The sequence below is a fragment of the Anoplopoma fimbria genome, chromosome 14 (assembly GCF_027596085.1).
Source record: "Anoplopoma fimbria isolate UVic2021 breed Golden Eagle Sablefish chromosome 14, Afim_UVic_2022, whole genome shotgun sequence".
Lineage (NCBI taxonomy): Eukaryota > Metazoa > Chordata > Actinopteri > Perciformes > Anoplopomatidae > Anoplopoma > Anoplopoma fimbria.
This window is the reverse complement of record NC_072462.1, coordinates 12,623,658-12,642,847: the sequence shown is the minus strand read 5'-3', so window position 1 is coordinate 12,642,847 and position 19,190 is coordinate 12,623,658. Positions and strand designations below refer to the sequence as shown.

Sequence of the window (19,190 nt, the reverse complement as noted above, 5' to 3'; positions counted from 1 at the left end):
GTCAGGGGGTTTAAAAATCAGACAGCATGGGTGGTTAATGTGTCATCCACATGACTCGACAGGTAATAACTGTAGAGACACTGTTAGTTTTGGCTTGAGCAGGCAAGCTTTTTTAGGCTGTGACATTATATTAATGACTGACTTGGTCCTAAAGCTCTCTAAAGTTTTATAGTTGGATTTGGTTGGATGGTTGGTGTTTTGGTGTATGTTTCTGTTGGGAATGTTGTGTTGTTATGTGTGTGAACATCCAATTGCATTTTAAAAGCACGCTGACATTTAGAAAAACTTGTGAAACCTTTGGTTTAGTTACTTATTGTCAGGGCACATTTATCAACTATGCTAATTACCTTTTAACTTAAACTTTAAAGTATGCAGTGTAGCTATAAATACACCACACAAACAGGCTGTCTTGTTTTGACCTGCATTTAATGGTTTGACTCTGTGCTACTACCAAGGGAAAAGACCTGGAGAAGGGTTTAATTAAGTTTTATATCTGCGCACATCTGTGTTTTGACAAGGCAGCGTAGAGGTAAAGAAAGTGTAGAAAGTTGTAATTAGAACTTCCAGGAGGTGGGAGGTCTGTGGATTAATTAATGCGGTCTTTACTTTTGCTAAAACCAGATCAGTCAATAATTATTACGGTTAAAAGAATAATGTGTCGTGTGAACACTCATTAGCCTGAGCAACTTTAGTTGGGTTAAAGTTGCTTTAGTTGTTTTTAAGATGCTAGGGATGTTATGCTTTCTGTAGATACATGGTTTCTGGAAGAGTGGTATTATGTGACCAAGGTCTCTCTCTTTTACCAGAAATAGATTCATAAAGAGTTTTGGTAGTTCAACAGTGTGATTATCAGATTTTCAGTGTTTTTTATTTTTATTTTCCATCTACAAAAATGTTTTTGCAACATAAGGCCTCAGAATCAATGTCTGGGAATCAGAAAAAGCTGTAGAATCTTGATTTGACACTTAGACTGACAACTTGACAGGCCGTTGGAGTACGCAGCGTGGATGCTGATTTGCTCCCATCCTCTATACATGTTAATAAAAAGAAAAATTACCCTGTCTTTCTCAGTTATAATATTGTGGTAACCATGGTTATTGTTTTTCTTTTTTTAATCTTATTAATTTCTAACAGCATACCAGGGCAGACTGGTTTCCATCCTTTTTGTTGTTGGATGTTTTCAAAGGAGCAGAAGTATTTTGTTTCATGTCGTCAGTCCTCCCCTTTATGCTCCCCTTTTTACTCCAATGGATGTGATATTATTACGCTTAATTTCATTCATTTTTCCATTTTGGTTCCAGGGAGCCAACAACATCCAGGTGCGGAGGGCTGTGAAGGACACGTTGTCCAACCCGCAGTCCCCCCAGCCGTCCCCCTACAGCTCCCCCAAGTCAACACCTAAGACACAGCAGAGCTTCCTGCCCCCGGGCTGGGAGATGAGGATAGCCCCCAACGGACGGCCTTTCTTCATCGACCACAACAGCAGAGTTACCACCTGGGTGAGCTAAAACACTTTGGTAAACAGGCTGGAGTGAAATTAGGTTTGGAAAAAAATATGACTGAAGGGTAAAGCTTTATTTTACAGGGCTGTAATTTCCTACCAAGTTTCCAGGGAAGGAACCATGTTATTTGGTGATAATTATAGGGAAAGAAAAAGACAATTTTCAGTTCCAGTGTACTGCTTGCATAAACTCAAGCACAAGGTCAGCTGACAAACATACAATGCAGCATATATGAAGATTCCAATAACAAATGAATAATAAATGAGCATTTCAGGCCTTAAATTTCAAGGAAATTCCTCTCAAATCAACATTTTTGTAGAAACTCAACTGAACTGAAACAACTTTCTTACACCTTCGTCTCTCTTTGCGTTACAATTAGTACCAATTTACATAGTTCTTTTCCATTAAAACCCATTGGGACCCTAAAATAACATATACAAAGCAATTAAAGCTATGCAATTGATCAGTGGTTTATTGCATGTGATAATGAGGGTTTGCATGTTATTATGAGCATTATTTGACAGCTCTAGTTATGAAATATACACAAAATATCTTATAAATCTAGGGCAGTGGTTAGTGTTTATCTTCCAAGATCTTGTAGTGACATCTGGTGGTGTGACAGTCAAATTTGAAATTTACTTCAGTATTACTGTAGGATTCAGTGCCACTAAATAGTTAAATATTTTCCTTCACCCTGTTTTGGAATAACATTTCTGCACATCTTCCTTCTCTCTTTTGACAACCAGGAGGATCCCAGGTTGAAATACCCAGTCCATATGAGGAATAAGAACTCAATTGAGCCCGGTGAACTTGGTCCTCTTCCTGTAAGTACAGTCACAATTAGACAAACTGCATATTTAACCTCTGTCCCCCAACATCCTCATAGATCCCAATAATTGCTTGAGCTTTGTTCACTCACTCATTAACTCATCTTTACCAAGATATGCGTATTATGTGTTCTAGATCAGCATATTTAGATTAATGTAGCTGTGTAACTAGTTCCCTTAGATACATTTGAATGAGAAAAGGTATTTATTCACCTTGTTGCAACATCAGTGACTTTTTATGTGTTTTTTGTGTTTTTTGTCTAAAGGTCATCTTAAAAAAAAAAGTCTAACTTAATGCTCCGTGTTTAATTTTGAGATAGGTGAATGAAGTGGCTTTTGCAGAAAAGGATGAGACACGATCTTGTGATCAGAATGTAACATTTCCCTTTTTAGTCCTGTTAGAGAAGAGGGTGTCAGTAGGAGAATGTAAATTGCGAGGATGAGAAAGCAGAGTATGGGGGCTGAGTAAGAATCCATAATTAGGAGGTGGAGACTGCTCCCCGCGCTATTATCTGTTTTATAGCAACTAACTCTCAACAATTATGCCTAATGGTACCTTAGGTAGATGTTGAATTATCAAAGCTTCATAGGCTTGTACATCTCACTGGCTTGTGTGATGTGTGCATGTGTGTGTGTTCTCTCTCCCTCTTTCTCTTTCTCTTTTTCTCTCCATTCTGGTGGATCTAATGTATGCTACTTCTTCTACACCTGGCCATGTCTGTTTGGCAGAACCTACCAGAGGAGGTTGGTTGGTGCCTCCCTCCCTCTGCCTGCCTACCTACCTGTCTGGTCCAGTCCAGTCTGGTTGAAATGCCTGCAGACAGCCTTGCGCTTCTTTTTTTGTTTGTTTTTTCTTTTCTCTCTGGTTCTATCTTTTCTCTTTCTCTCTCATGACCGGCATGAATGGACTGTCCCTCTCCCTTCCCTTTTTTTAATCAGTATTTATACCCCACTTCCTCTCTCTGTGTGCCGCCTCCTCCTGCACCTGTATCGGTGTCCGAGGCACACATAGACGAGTCGGGGAAGTGGATCGAGGCACCACATTGTTAGAGAGGGAAAGAGACTGAACAAGAAGTACTGAAGGAGGAAAAACGGGTTAAATAAAAGGGCAGAGGGATGGATAGAAAACAAAAGGAGCTACACATGTATGTTAGAGGAAGTAACTGTCTGTATGCTGCATGTGTTATCAGCATTTCATCTGGTCTCTCCACTCACGCAGTAGCAGCATACGTAGAAACTCACACACTGTAGGTTCACCATGTTTGACACGTTGTCAGACTCGGTCCCTTTCCCCGCCCCCTTTACTCTCAATCTACTGTTTTAATTGCCTGATTGCTGGTGCTGTACGACAGTGTGTGTGTGTGTGTGTGTGTGTGTGTGTGTGTGTGTGTGTGTGTGTGTGTGTGTGTGTGTGTGTGTGTGTGTGTGTGTGTGTGTGTGTGTGTGTGTGTGTGTGTGTGTGGCCTGTGACACTGTACACTGAGTGGTCAGCGTGTCATCAGTGGTGTACTGGTTTGAGCTAGTGATGGTGATGAACCTTTTATGTTGTGGTCGTATCCCTGTCTTGCTGACGTCTCAGGCCTTGACTCAAATTGGGGAGAAAAATCCTTTCAGTTCCTTTGTGGTGTGTGATTGAACTTGCAGTCAGTGTTTGGACACTTTAATGGTCAGTCAAGTTCAATCAAACATTAATAAATAAAAAAAAGGAAAAACATAATTGATGGATTTAAATGACTATTTGAGCATGGCCTGTTTTGATCTTTGATCTTTTGTCTAATGGTGACTGTGTGCTTGTTCTCACTCTTCTTCTTTCCTCCTTTCTTTGTAGCCTGGATGGGAAGAAAGAGTTCACTCAGACGGACGCACCTTCTACATTGACCACAGTAAGACATCTCCATCTAACATTTTCTGTCTCTTCCGTGCTTCTATTTTATCACGTGTCTCACTTATCTGTCTTTCTCTTGAGTAACCTTTTTAAAGTGTGCAATGGTTGCAGTGCAGCAGCAGATTTTTCAGTGTCAGGGACTTCCGAGCAGCTCATTGATTACAGCAGAAACTCAGTGATCTTGTTGTTTAAGATTTATTGTATGATGGCTTGATGAAGAGCAAAATTCTTTTTACTAAAATATGTTTGGTCATAAGAGTTGCTCGCAACTAACGATCATTTTCATTACTGCTTAATCTATTGATTATTTCTTGAATTAATTGTTTGGTGTATGACAAAATGGTGAAAAGTATTAATTTGATGTTTCCCAGAGTCAAATGTGACTCCTTAAAATAACTTGTTTTGTCCGACTAACAGTCAAGATACCGAAGTTGCAATGATACAAAACAGGGAAAAGCAGTGAACCCTCACGTTTTGAAAAGCTGAATCCTGAAAATGTTTCAGTTTTTTGTTTGCTGAATCAAAAATACTTCATCAATTATTTACAGTGTTGTTGATTTATTTTCGGTCAATGACTATAATAGATGAATTGACTCATAATTTCTGCACAATTTTCATATTTGTGTTTGTTTCATCCAGATACAAAGAACACGCAGTGGGAGGATCCTCGTCTGCAGAGTCCGGCTATCACAGGACCTGTGAGTAGTTTCCTCTCTCCCCCCCCCCACATCAGAGAGTCTCTTCAACTTTAACATTGCTGTCCTATCTATCACACTCCACCATCGGCCTCGGTGTCATTGTTTAATGAAGATAAATCACTTTGTCGCTGCGGTTGTCACTTAACACGCAAACACCTCCGTGTCACTCTGTGAACGACTTCAGATATCAGTTTTCCCATGTTGTCAACTCCCTTCCACAAGTCGCACTCCGTTTAGTTTTTTTTTTGGGGTGTTTTAACAAAAAATAGAAGCCTAGTTAGTTTTACTGTTGAAACATTCTCACCACAAGCCAAATGTTTTAAGGGCATTGATCACTTCTGTTGTGTGTTGTCTGTGCAGGCTGTTCCCTACTCCCGAGAGTTCAAGCAGAAATACGACTACTTCAGGAAGAAGTTGAAGAAACCGGTAAGAAGACAATTTTTTAAAATACAGATCTGTCTTGAGTTTCTGGGTTCGTTCGGGGGCATTTTCTCATAACAAAGCTTAATTTGATTGAAACATCAGGACTTCTCCTCGCACATGAAGGAAGTCTAATTAGATGCTATTTTGATTCTGCTTGATTACATACTTCAACTTTCTTCATACTGTTGTGACACTGTGTGACTGAGTTTGACATATTTATCACACGCTAGATATTCATTGCAATCATGTCACATTTCTCCGTGATTAACACTTGCTAGGTGGAGTGCATAATTAAAAGTTACTGCCTGTTTTTTTCTCTCTAGATATATTTTATTTTATTTTTTTAATCTTGGGTGAACAATAACAATAATAGAGTTGAGATTAATTTGGACTAATCTTAGCCTTGACACAGCGTTCAGTCTTGTGCTAGAGTATGTTTAATGTCAGGAAGCAGGATTGACATTCTGAGTTTAATATGCAAACAGACGTTTTCAAAGAGGAAACTGATGTGTCTTATTTTTTAGATGGAATAATTACTTCAATAGGCGTTGTACCAAGGTCACATTCATTTAATCCCCCCCCCCCCCCGTATTTAACATAATATTGTTTTTATTTGCATTAAAGAGTTCTTTGTAAACTATTCCAGGCTGACATCCCCAACCGATTTGAGATGAAGTTGCACAGGAACAACATCTTTGAGGAGTCGTACCGTCGAATCATGTCCCTGAAGAGGCCTGATGTCCTGAAGGCACGGCTGTGGATCGAGTTTGAGTCAGAGAAAGGACTGGACTACGGCGGTGTGGCTCGAGAGTGGTTCTTCCTCTTATCGAAGGAAATGTTCAATCCTTACTATGGCCTGTTCGAGTACTCCGCTACGTAAGTCTCTGCTTGTTTGTGTGTGCTTGCTTTAGATTTCCAGAGCTGCCTCTTGCTGAGGAGAGGGGTTTCGACAGGATATGACACAGGACATAGTGTTGAGCAAAGCTGACGTAATAAAGGAAACATTTCATATGTTTGCAGCCTTGGAAAAATACTTCTCCACTCATCTGTTTGTTTTTTTCCACAATGTGGAGTAAGGGGCGGAGCTGCCATATTGTTTCCCTATGAGACTTTTAAAAGTTTCCTTTAATTCTGATGAACTTTTCCTCTCAGTCAAAAAGCCATCCTGGAACAAATGTTTCCCACATACAGCAAGCAATAAGATAATAAAAGTGACGTACGCTTTGTTACATTTCTTGGCACCAGCATCAATAGATGATCACTCTGTTGATTCTCTTTTTGAAATTAAAACCACACTGTGATTATTCATCACAGCACTTTTTAAATATTTAGTTTTAACGTCATAGAGCAGCTAGAATTAAATAATAAGCCGATGCTTAGCAACCACCTTGAAGTTTTCTGTCTCCCATTGTGTCGGCTCCTGTGTGCATAAAAACAATCTTCCAAAAATGTTGTCCTTAACCTTGCTTCTGAGGCCACACAACAGCTTTAGCAAAACAATATAAGGTACTATTTGAATTGTGTTTTTCAAAATAAGATTTACGATGCTCCAAAACAGCATCTGTGTGAATCATGCATGGTTTTGTTGCCATGGTAAGGAGAGAAAAATATGACATGTTTTACATAATCTGCTATAAAAAAAACAAAAACTTAAGATTTCAGCCCAGCAAATGTTTGTTTTCATAGCTTACAGCTGCAAATAATACGGAAATTTCAGTCAAGATATACGTTTTCTGTAACAACATGGACAAGGAGAAATAAACCCATTGAGTACCGCTGACTGCTCCAAGCCTGACTGAATAACCTCGAAATGAAGGATTAGTTTGCAGGTGTTACCTGGAAATGAAACCATTGAAATGACTTTCTTCCTCTGCAGAGACAACTACACTCTCCAAATCAATCCCAACTCCGGCCTGTGTAACGAGGACCACCTCTCCTACTTCAAGTTCATCGGGCGTGTGGCAGGAATGGCTGTGTTTCATGGAAAACTTCTAGATGGTAAGGTGTTTGATGTTTTATCCTGTCTAGGACATTATACATTTATTGAATGCATCTTTTGTTATGTTTTAATGTGTTTTTCAACACTTTGGCAATGTTTTTTATTTATCTTAATAAGCTTTTGTTTTTTACACACATAAAGTTACAGCACAGTGTTGTTTTCTTCTTTCTTATTATAGGTTTTTTCATCCGACCATTCTACAAGATGATGCTGGGAAAACAGATCTCCCTTAAAGACATGGAGTCTGTGGTAAGATCTCATTGCTACAGGAGTTTTGAACTTGTTCATTATTTGAAAAAGCTGCCGTTCTGGGCCATTACATTTTACTTTGTGAAATAGATTGGAATATGTATTTAGGGAATATGCTTTTCATTTGCAAAATAATTTTAATAATACTAGCAATCAGCAATGTTTTTTTTAACAATTAACAAGATCGATCACAGGGTTGATTGTTTAATTAAAAAGGTTCTCCATGAAAGCAATTTTGACAAAGCCATGAATTAAATTGTGCTGTCTCACAAATAAAAGCCCAACGAATGACTTCGTATTCTTTGTGTGTAATTGTTATCTCCCCGGCGTTGCATCCCTGCAGGACAGTGAATACTACAACTCTCTGAAGTGGATCCTGGAGAATGATCCCACAGAGCTGGACCTCAGGTTCTGTATTGACGAGGACAACTTTGGACAGGTGCGCACGCCCCAAAAATCAGTGACTTTGAATCGGTTAAACGTAAAGTCATCTAGTTTGGTTTCTGGAGTGTCCCAGCCTTATTTTTTCTTTGTTTGTTTCTTGTTTCTCAGACGTACCAGGTCGACCTGAAGCCCAGCGGCTCAGACATGGTGGTCACCAACGAGAACAAAAAGGAATACATTGAGTAAGAACATGACAAATAAGTTGTCTTCTTATGAATAGCTCCAAGCTTTTAGCAATGATTCTACAATATGGCTACATTATCCAACATGAATGTTAATATAAATCATCTTCTCTCTGACAGCCTGGTCATCCAGTGGAGGTTTGTCAATCGAGTCCAGAAGCAGATGAACGCCTTCTTGGAGGTATTTATGTGCAATAATAAAGTCACCACATGGGGGCAGTGTGACCTCAGACATTGGGTTTGTGTGCCTGAGGCCCTCTGTATCTAAACCTATACCTCTTCTTTGAATATTTCTAGATTTCAAAATTTGATCAAATCGCTCTTATATTGTGAGGTTCTGTTGCTATGTTGCTTGAATCAAACTTCCATCAGAACTACTCTTTAATTCTCTTTTTCTTTCATTTTCAGGGCTTCACTGAGCTCATTCTCATAGATCTGATCAAGATCTTCGATGAAAACGAACTCGAGGTACAGTGTGGAATTACTATTTCATCAGTTTTCTCCTCCGATTATCACATCTGTGAACATAATGACACTTTTAAAATCAACATAAAAGTGACAATGGTTGTTAATACTTTGTTTTTCCTGCGGCATTGTCTCTGTGTAGCTGCTCATGTGTGGTCTAGGTGACGTCGACGTCAACGACTGGAGGCAACACACGGTTTACAAGAACGGCTACTGTCCCAACCATCCTGTGATCCAGTGGTTCTGGAAGGTACGCCTGTGATACACACATACTCAGACGTGTTGTGTTAACCATAAGCTACATTTAGCCACATATTAGTCAAGGAAACTGGATATTTCATTATAAAAGTTGGTTCCAGTCATCTTTCCCTCTGTCCATCATGTGATAGGTTTGCTGGCCTCACTTTTGAAGATCAAAGTCTGTTTGGAAGAACAGGCTTGTTTGCACTGATGAAAGAGCCTAAAGCAGTACCTGCCCTGGTTAACATCTGTCTTGACATGAGCTTTAACACGTGCAGCAAACACACTCAGACAGCAAACAGCACACACAGGCCATAATTTGTGTGTGTGTGTGTGTGCATGCTTATGCACACAGACTACAGTGTCATGTCATTTGATTATCTGAACTGGCTCAAACAGCTTCTATTTGAATTCATGCTGGGGGTTTTTTTCTTCTTTTCTTTGATTTTGATTTTATGTTTTTCTTTTCTTACACACACACACATGCACAACTGTCAACAAAAGCTTTGATTGATTTCATCATCTTTTTTCTGTGTTGTAGATGTAAAAATCTGAAAATGTTTCATATAGTGACTGATATTTGATGAATGAACTATTTGTCACAGAGAGATTTTATGTGTCATCAGGTTGTCCTGTTGATGGATGCTGAAAAGAGGATCCGACTCCTCCAGTTTGTAACGGGAACGTCACGAGTGCCCATGAACGGCTTTGCCGAGCTTTATGGTACGTTACCTCCCCAGATAACCTCAGGTTTCTTCTTATTTCCTGCTTGTATAATAGTACCAGTTCTTTAAAAATCATATATTATCTGTTTAAACTACAGGGCCTGAACTTAATGTAACAGTGTCACAAGTCAACAATTGCAATTCCAAGAATTGAATTACTATCACTGTACACATACAAGTGATACATATGTATAAAACAGATGAAGAATGAGCAGAATACAAGATACTATGAATGCTTAAATGTTCCATATATGCATTCCATTGTATATACCATAGTCATTTGCACAGAGCTTTAAATTATTACATTTTAGAACATATTTACATTAATTAAATTATTTAGATAAAAAAGATCTCCTTCCTCCTCTTTCTCTAGCAACCATTACATCTATTGATTTCACATAGAGGTTAAATTTGTCATCAAATAAAATAATTTCTAAACTGTGTCTCAATTATCGTTTTGTGCCAGGTTCTAATGGACCTCAGCTGTTCACAATAGAGCAGTGGGGAACACCAGAGAAGTTGCCAAGAGCTCACACGTGGTATGTTACCACACACACACACACACACACACACACACACACACACACACACACACACACACACACACACAGCCGTGACAATGCTAACATGCTGATGCTAGGATTATCGTTTACCACATTCACCATCTTATTTCAGTAGATGTCTTTTGAAGGTGTTTAGTCATGAACAAAGTTTTGGATAAATTACAAATTTGACTCACTACAGAAAGAGTCTTTGGAGCATGCAAGTCATTAAGAACCATGATTTTTTTTTTTTAACCAAATTTTGTGCCAATCAATCAAGTATTGGTTGAGATATTTTACTGACTGACATTGCCGTCCATGGAGCTATGCAGCTAGCACGTTAGCCGCTACTACTTTGCCATATTATTTCTGCCTTTTAAAGCCTAATACCAATGTTGAGTTTTTGTAATTCATCAAACGTCTTTCTCCCCAGTTTCAACCGCTTGGATCTGCCCACCTACGACACATTTGAGGACCTGAGAGAGAAACTCCTCATGGCTGTGGAGAACGCGCAGGGCTTTGAGGGGGTCGACTAAGACTGCAGCATCTGACTGCATCCAACCAACCGACCAACCAACAATTAAAAAAATAAATAAAACAAAAAAGACACAAGGATATCAAACCAGCTGCTGTAGCAGTTCTGTGCAAGCATGTTGTACTGTGATGCCTGACTGTGAACCCCTTCCACAGCACCGTGGCTTGAGACTGTACAGCGATTCGTCGAGGCCGACGCGCCTACGTCTTTATATCTTTTCAGAGTGGCTAGGTCACTCCTTAAAGGTGCTGGATAATGAACGGGAGTGTTGAATCTAGTATCCACAGGCATGAGCGATGAATGAGCTGGCCCCTGATCCGCTGTTTCTTTCCCCCTCTACCCTCGTCCTGTGAAAATCTACAGTGCTGGAAAACACTAATGCATTTCAATAGCTCCTTTCTGTACACTCTAGCACAGTATTCAAGCACCCTTCAGTGGAGGGCACTTAGCATGGCCTTAATCTGGCTTCTACATGCACTATTTCTTTAAGAAACTGCAACGGCACTATGATCACAACTCTCTCTCAAATCCTTAGACCAACACCAGATTACCTTAGGAATGCTAGCCAATCACATTTCAGGAAATCGGCCACGCCCCTCCATAGAGCCTTGTCTATATGTTGTTTGATCAGAAATCGCCGCTGCAGCCTTTTTGTAGAATAATGTTTTCTGTTTTTTAAGCCACGGGTAAGGATTGAAGAATGGGGGGGATGAAACACTCCCCAACGATGCTTTTTTTTTTTTAAATAGTTTTTGTCATTATGAAAGAGATTTGTTTATTTGGGTTTTTTTCTTTTTTAAATCATTGGTATAATTCTTGCAGGAAAATACTCTCGACGTATTTGTACTGATGAACAATGTTGTTTACTATTTTGACAATGCTATATGACATGGTGTGTGAAGTGTAACTTTGGCTAGTCGGGGAATTAATTAATCCATATCATTTGTTATGGTGATAGCAAATGTGTTGAATAAAATGTTTTATATTGTAGTGCTAAATGAAAGCAGCATGAAACCGTACCTTGTGTTTCCTTTGACTACATCGTAGTAATTTGGACGTGTAATGGATCTCGGGTTCGAGAAGGGCGAACTAAAACTTTGGGGTAGTTTCTCTGAGACGTTTGCTTCATGATATATATATTAATATTCTCATGCCTGTTGCTGTTCATAATGCTGTAAATTGTTCTTTTGGGGGGGGGGTCAGGGAACACATTTTAAGTTCTTTCATGATATATATATAAATGTATGAATCTAACAGAAGTATTACTGATCAACAACACTAAAAATGAAGCTGTGTGCGTGCGCGGGTGTTTGAGAGAAAAGCTGTGATTGCCACTGAATATATAGCAGCACGTTTCCTACAAAGAAAATGTTTTTTTTTTTCTTTTTTATGTTTTTGTTTCTCTCTCCTTTTTCTAACACCATTGAACCTAAAGGGCACTTTATAGATCACTCTGAGGTCATGTCGCCTATTGTATGTCTTTTGTCATTAACTTGAATGTGATTCTTTTTTTTCCATTCAGAGCACTTACCTGGTGCAATATAAATAGTCTGTAAATCTGGGCTGCTGCTAAGGTAGATATAGTTGAAAGAAGTGAAGCAGAGACTTCACACCCCCTCCCTTACTCTATTTTCTCTCTTCTTTTGTCCCCTTTCTCGCCCCCTTTTCCTCCCTTGTGTTTCCTCCTTGCTGTGATCCACCACTCAAACTCACTCAGTAAATATTAGTCCTTTTTTTAATGAATGACAGGAAATATCACTTTTGTTAAAGATTCCACCACTCTCTGCAACTCTTTGTGGTTCATTTAAATTCCGTCAAATAAAAATGAAACTTCTCAGAGTGTGTTGTTTGAGTTAATATGACTGGACTTTCTTCATATCACCAGTAGAAAACAGAAGAGCAATACAAATACACTACATACTTGTAACTAGTTCATGTTTTACTAACCCAAAATTTGATATCAGACATTTATTGGAGTTTTGTTTTTTTTAAACTATAAAATCCTTTTGGTTATTAATAAATATGAAACCTTATTCCACAATAGTAATGTGTCACTTGACAGTAGGTACATTTATTCAAGTTTTTTTCCTTAGGTTCAACTTTGAGTATAATTATATTTTACCCAAGTACTTCCATTGCTTTAAACTTTTACATTTCAGAGAAAAAATATTGAACCTTTTTACTTATTTATAGGTACTGGTTACTTTCAAAAGTAAAAAATGTATAAAAGTATAAAATCACCCGTCCTGAGAAATGAATGAGACTTAAACTCTGTCTCCCTGTCTCTCTACCCTTTTTATTTTTCGGTGTGTGTGTGTGTGTGTGTGTGTGTGTGTGTGTGTGTGTGTGTGTGTGTGTGTGTGTGTGTGTGTGTGTGTGTGTGTGTGTGTGTGTGTGTGTGTGTGTGTGTGTGTGCAGGTGGTGTGGTGAAAGGACCTCAGTTCATTCACACAGGCAATCTAGGAGATATCAGCTCCAAGGACAAGCAAATAAAAGCCACCCTGCCTGTCCGGGGACATTTTATCGAGCCCTGCTCACTGCGATCTGGTCACAAACAAACCAGGAGCCAACTCTGCTTTAGATCCACCTTTAAAAACATTCCGACTTTTTTGAAAAAAATGCGCAAATGAGAGGTAATCTTGGCAAAGTTGCTTATAGAATGACTCATATAAATAAGCACAAATACATTTATTTGGTTTTCTATAAAAGATAAGTCAGTTTTACAGTCTGTCAGTCTCCCAGCGGCCTCTTTTCTGTTACGCCACAGAGTTGACCTTAATGAAACCCTGATGGGATGTTAAGGCAATAACCCGGACCAAAAGAAGATGCTTAGAAGTTGAAAATTGTTTAATGATTTTCAAATCTCATGTTGTTCCTCTGATGAGTCTCATGTTGGCTTTCCTGTGGAATATTTGTTTTTAATATTAGTTCATAAGATCCATCCAAAATATTTTAAGACTTGCTAAATTCTTACTTTTAAACACCTTCAACAACAATTTAACAAAACAATTTAAATAAGCAGAATTACCTCTTTCTGATTATGGTCAAAATGTTGCAGTGTAGCGAGTGTCTTTGGCAGTAGTGTGAATGTAGTTTAATGTTACTGTTACTGGTCTGTAGCTTGCTGTATTTTAGATGATTAATGGTAGCAGTTATGGTAATATCTTGAAAAAAATCAAAGTTAGAGAACAGAAATAATAACTTGTGTGGTACAATCACAATTATATTTTTTGCCTTTTTAAGATTTACTGTAAAATCAGACACCAAATGATTTATGTTCACAGTGATACAGCATATTCAATAATTGAATTAAAGTAGCCAAAAGACATTCTTACTCTTCATATTCTTCTTCAGAAAGAGTACATGTTTTGCTCATTGCGAAAACTCGAGGTAATGGCCCCTGTGGACGCTGCTTTGAGGTGAATAGTTTATGTTTGACAACTTCAAAGACAGTATTCCTGTTTGGGAATCACAGATTCAACATTTTGGCTTCAGAGGTTGAAAACTGATTATGAAACTGATTATTTGGGGCGGCATGTCATTACTGATAGTGTATCCATTAACTGTTTTATATCCATTAACCATTAACTACTAAGAATTTGGACATTCATTATTGGAGATGTTTTAAGTGGACACAGTGGGGATTTACCTTGTGGACTAGAAGCCTGTTGACTCGACTCTTTGACTTGTTTTTAATTTACGAGTGTCTAATTTTACTCCAAACTTCTGCCTGCCTTGCTGACTTTTTGGCCCCGTCATCTTCACCAAACTCCATATCTTATTACATAGATTTTCCAGTTTGTTCTCCTGTTAGGAACCTTCACATTCAGCTCATGGTGGTTGAGCCTTGGTATTAAGGCCCTGTTGCCTCACCTTGGGGCAGTTTTTTTTGTCTCTCCCCCTCCTCCACCCCTCACCCCTCTACCTCTGGTCAGGGTCGATCAATACTTCCCCTGTAGCTTATCACTAATGTGGAACTGGCTGTTTGTCCAAACCCTGCTCTGTCTACATAAAGACTTGGAACAGGACGCCATCGAACCCAAATGCACCACATATCACCTCGTGAACCTGCAGCTCCGTACGCACGACTGGACTTTTAACTGTTTGGAAAGACAAAAAGACGAGCTGGTGTGAGAGGGAAGGAGCAGAGAAGAGAGAGTAGCTGTGAGAATCAGGAGCAGGAGATGAATGGAAGAATCCTGGAGAGAGGATCAACTCCAGAGACTTGAGGTGAGTTGGTTGTTGTTCAGCAAAAGGTTTTAATTCTTAAACAATGTTTTTATCTCACAGATTTACAATCAAAGTTTGAACTATGATATATTTAACAATTGATGTCATTTCCAGCTCTAAAATGTTAAGTACATGACAATATTCCAATATAACTTGACCTAGCAGTAGGACTATAATATAGTTAAAAGCAAAATAAAATAAATATGTATTGAATCTATACAGTCTAAACCTACTCTATGTTTCAACTTCTCAAAAATGTTTGTTATATAATAAGAAATGTGGATCACACGTGTTTCTCTTCTCGCTCGCACACATTCACACACTTTAAATGCAAACAGCTGCAGCCATCCCCACAATCAGTAAAAAACACACATGGGTTTGGGACACTTTGGATAAGCCTTGTGTATTTACTCAGCATTATTTTCTTCCAATTTTCTATTATTCTTTATTTTTTTTTCATTTATATTTTACTCAAGGGAAATAGGAGTGCTACACAGATGATATTTAAATCATACCTTAAAGTGGGATTTCAGCCTGATTAGAGTTTTGCAGGCCGACACCTTAACATCATGTGTAGTTAAATATTATCTTTATCAGCTCTTCATTGATTCCACATGGCACAAAAATACCTTTTTTTCCCCTTTTCTTCACCAGGTCGTCCATCTACCAGTTTGTATTAACATCCTCTCCGTCTGCAGTATCTACAGTCAATGTTGTCCTCCAGAGCTGTGGAGTGTGACAATGGTGTTTGTGTACTGTGTATCAAACGCCATTATCACACTAAATAGCTACAGTGTGAAACCAACCTCAAAATATTCCCGGTTTGCATGGTTTATTTGAATTTTTTTCTATTTTATTTGTTTTGTGGCTTATGTATTCTCTGAATTTTCTTTTTAAAGTATTTGTGATAGTTTTCTAGTTCATTCTGTAAAGCCTAAATTCACATTACGGACACATTACACTATGGAAGAGGGACAGAGATGAAAATAGAGTGTGTTGGTACATAGCACATGATCTTTAGCCTCTGAGTGTGACCCACTTACTTTCATGTTTGAGGTGGTAATTTGCTGCTGGAGACCTTCGACTGTCTGTAAAAATAAAACTAGACGTACCATTTGTTTTCAACGCTGCCGCCATTTTTTTTTGTTTCTTCTTCTTTCCAACATGTAAACAGTTCATCTTTTATGATTTCCCAGTTGTCTTCATCCATGCAAATTATGTAAATAAAGTGTTTGTTTTGGTCTGTTGCTATAAAGGGAAATTAAGAATTAAATAAGACATGATGTTGATGTTTTATAAACACTTTCAAACCCAGCTGCTTGTACAAAGACAGGCAGATATTTGATATCAGAGGTGCCATTACAATAAATGTGAGTTGACCTTATTAAAAATAAATCAGAATGCATCTTAAACCAGTAACTCTTTAATAACAAAGCTCTACTGTGCTGCTTACACACTAGCCATAGTAGCCGCCTCAGAGCCGTGTCAGCAATTTGGGTCAGGGATTTAAAAAGCAAAGTCGCACAGAGATGGTTATTATATAAAGACTGTTAAAAACTGCCTGAATAGCTGGTATGTTATTGGGATCATGTGTATGTAAGTAGATGATGGGAGTCAGGTTTGTGTTTAGTTTTACATGTCTGAACCAGTAAAGTAAAGATCCTTGAAATCAATTTTTACAAGCAGAATTGCACAAGAAAATAAACTGATACATCAAAAAATCTTCACGTTTCAGTGAATACATTCAAATGCATACTTTACAAGCTTTATGAGAACAACATGTATTTGTGTTGTTTCCAGAATATAAACATGAGCTTATTCTGAATCAGTAGCTTTACTAAATGATCAAACATTATATTAGTGAAACATTAAATCAAATACATGTGTCGCCTTACAAGTCAAACACACAAGAATGACCCGCTCATACTGAACCCAAAAAAATACACGACCTCTCTGGTGTGTATTTTATCATACAACATAACTAAATGACATTTCCGCTAATCAATTAATTAACAAGTTCATTAATTTAATGAACTAACTGTTTGAAAACATCACCAAAGTAGAAAAAACAAGAATTTATTTTTAAAGAAAACCTCATCAATAAAGCAATCTCTAAGACGTCACAGTTCAACTCTGTCCACAAACTCACCGCTATCATCATCGCTTTCAAGTGTTTGTTAAATATGTCACAGTTTTTAAAAAATTCGTAAAATAAAGTTTTCTCACGATTATGGATAAACTCTCATACAGAAACAATCTCATTGAAATAAATTATATATTTTAAATGTTCAACATGAAATGAAGCAAAAACTCTTTTGAAGAAACAGTCGCTTGTTAACAATCGCTTTCTTCAGAGTCAAATACATCTGTCCTCTTCATCATCCGTCCTTCTGCAGCCCAAAACATTGGACACCTTTTCTCATTCATCTTTGACGGGGACACACTCTGCATGACAAGGTTTAACATGAGTGAAAACCCTCAATAAAAAAGAAACCCAAAGTCCAAGATTTCTTCTCTTATCATGACTTTCCCTTCACTGTTGGCCCAAATGTTTTCTTCTTGGCTGCAGCAGCGGGTTGTGGTTTGGGTTTCGGAGCAGACACAGGCTTCTTAGGTTTGGGCTGCAGGGATTTGAGGCCCAGGAACTCACAGTAGATGTTGCACTGGTGCAACGCTTTGAACTGGTCAATGAAGGAGGTGGCACAGTTTCCTTTGAATCCCTTATATCTAAAAAAGAAATAAATTATGAATGCAGTTCAGTTTGCGTGTATAAACAAATTTGCATCTTTTATTTGTGTCAAAGACAAAACTCACCCTTTCTTACAGGTGGCTATTCCCACATCGGTAAGCCTCATTCCCACTCCTGAAAACCACCAAAAACAGCAATTTAAAGCACAATATTTTGAATATAAAACATTTTTAACTCAAAATATCATTTTTCTCCCTAACCTTGCATGTCAGTAACCAGCAGGTTGCCCTCAGTCTTATGACAGACCCAGTGCTGGAAAGCACAACATTTCTGTCCTGCCTCCGAGTCGCGTCTCTTCAGGTTGATCTCTTTGCCATCCTTCACCGAATACTTGACAAAGTCACCGATCAGCTCCTCCTCCAGCGTGGCATACGGGATGTCGTTGGATGGACGGTGAACCAAGTAGATGGGAATGATCCTGGTTGAAGCACGAAAACAAAAGGCCTTGAGCTTTAAATATTATACATGATTCTGAAATACTATAAAGGCAGAGAGTTGTGTTGTTTACAATTTGTCATGTGTGTCACTTACTCTGGGATCTCTCCGAAGGCTTCAACAGACTGGGCTGCAGCAGTGTACGCCTTGATGAACTCTCTCGCTGTGTTCTGGACATGGCACTCCTACAGAGCGAAAACTTAATTACAATAAACATACTTTTTTTATTAGAAGATCTCTGCACACAATAATAATTAATCTAAGCCGGCTTTTGTATGCTGGAAATAAAAAGACAACTCATAAAAGCTTATGTCTTTCTGTGCAAATTTACAAAACACATTTTAGTTGCAATTGGTTTGCACTCCTGCAAACAGCATTTTTGAGCAATACGTGCAATTTCATTAAATATAAGTTTGAACTTTTTAATAAAATGTTTTGAAACCAATTGAAAAATTATTTGTGCACAAAAATGCTCAGAAAGTGTCACAGAAGCATTTATGGTATTTCCGGACAAAAGTTGTAATGTTTTGTCACTAAATCTGTTGTTATTGCATTATGTACGATTATTTCATTCCTTTTCCATCATTTTGTGGAGCGAGAAGTATGCTGTTGCAGGTAATGTGTTGGCGTCCCATGCACATATTGCAAATATACTTTGAGTTATGAAGGACTATTGGAGGGTCCGGTGATGCTCTTACCTCTACAGCCAAGCTGAAGTTCTTCTGAACGAGCTCATCGTTGTTCTTGGTCCCGTAGCTGATAGAATTGTGTACTTTGAGCACACAGGAGTGTCCAGGTAGTAACAGCGGTATCTGACCCGCCTGCATCTTGGTCCGGAAAGCCCGCCGGTGCATCCCTTCCCCAAAATGGACCTTCTCAGTGATGATGCTGGCAGGTTGGTTCTCTCCAAAGTGTTGGTGAGACAGGAAATCCTCCTTGAAAATCAGTTTGGAGCAGTTGATGTCTTCTTCTTCACTGCCAACTTCTACAGGGGCTGCTGGAGATAAAAAAAAAAAATTATACGTCAAAATCCGAAACAAGCTTTACTATGTAAAGTTAT

General features: G+C 38.4%; 2 protein-coding genes and 1 long non-coding RNA gene across 7 annotated transcripts in view; 2 read left to right on the top strand and 1 right to left on the bottom strand.

Moving 5' to 3' along the window:
- Positions 1-12,553, top strand: part of nedd4l (NEDD4 like E3 ubiquitin protein ligase) — a 45,427-nt gene extending 32,874 nt beyond the window's left edge. For all 5 annotated transcript variants that reach the window (XM_054611887.1, XM_054611884.1, XM_054611885.1 and 2 more), the window contains 16 exons: positions 1,302-1,499; positions 2,249-2,326; positions 4,158-4,212; positions 4,854-4,912; positions 5,273-5,338; positions 5,982-6,211; positions 7,212-7,333; positions 7,513-7,583; positions 7,927-8,022; positions 8,136-8,209; positions 8,330-8,390; positions 8,618-8,677; positions 8,817-8,924; positions 9,541-9,637; positions 10,106-10,178; positions 10,615-12,553. In XM_054611887.1, coding sequence (XP_054467862.1) covers positions 1,302-1,499; positions 2,249-2,326; positions 4,158-4,212; positions 4,854-4,912; positions 5,273-5,338; positions 5,982-6,211; positions 7,212-7,333; positions 7,513-7,583; positions 7,927-8,022; positions 8,136-8,209; positions 8,330-8,390; positions 8,618-8,677; positions 8,817-8,924; positions 9,541-9,637; positions 10,106-10,178; positions 10,615-10,717 — 1,551 coding nt within the window. In that variant the 3' untranslated portion in view covers positions 10,718-12,553. The remainder of the gene's footprint in view (positions 1-1,301; positions 1,500-2,248; positions 2,327-4,157; positions 4,213-4,853; positions 4,913-5,272; positions 5,339-5,981; positions 6,212-7,211; positions 7,334-7,512; positions 7,584-7,926; positions 8,023-8,135; positions 8,210-8,329; positions 8,391-8,617; positions 8,678-8,816; positions 8,925-9,540; positions 9,638-10,105; positions 10,179-10,614) is intronic.
- Positions 12,554-14,701: 2,148 nt separating this feature from the next.
- On the top strand, positions 14,702-16,071 carry LOC129102443 (uncharacterized). The gene is made up of 2 exons (XR_008531716.1): positions 14,702-14,946; positions 15,601-16,071. It is a non-coding gene; the product is annotated as an uncharacterized LOC129102443 (long non-coding RNA).
- On the bottom strand, positions 16,058-18,543 carry alpk2 (alpha-kinase 2). Its single transcript, XM_054612601.1, has 3 exons — positions 17,896-18,543; positions 17,761-17,809; positions 16,058-17,673 (listed from the first exon to the last, which is right to left on the bottom strand). Exons 1-3 carry the CDS (start codon positions 17,900-17,902, stop codon positions 17,466-17,468), a joined length of 264 nt encoding a protein of 87 aa, XP_054468576.1. The 5' UTR covers positions 17,903-18,543; the 3' UTR covers positions 16,058-17,465.
- Between the last annotated feature and the right edge of the window lie 647 nt (positions 18,544-19,190).

Excerpts from the sequence above, each read along its gene's own strand:
- alpk2 (XM_054612601.1), bottom strand. Across the intron at positions 17,674-17,760 it reads ATAGCCACCTGTAAGAAAGG|ATATAAGGGATTCAAAGGAA; the intron begins GTGAGTTTTGTC and ends TTTCTTTTTTAG.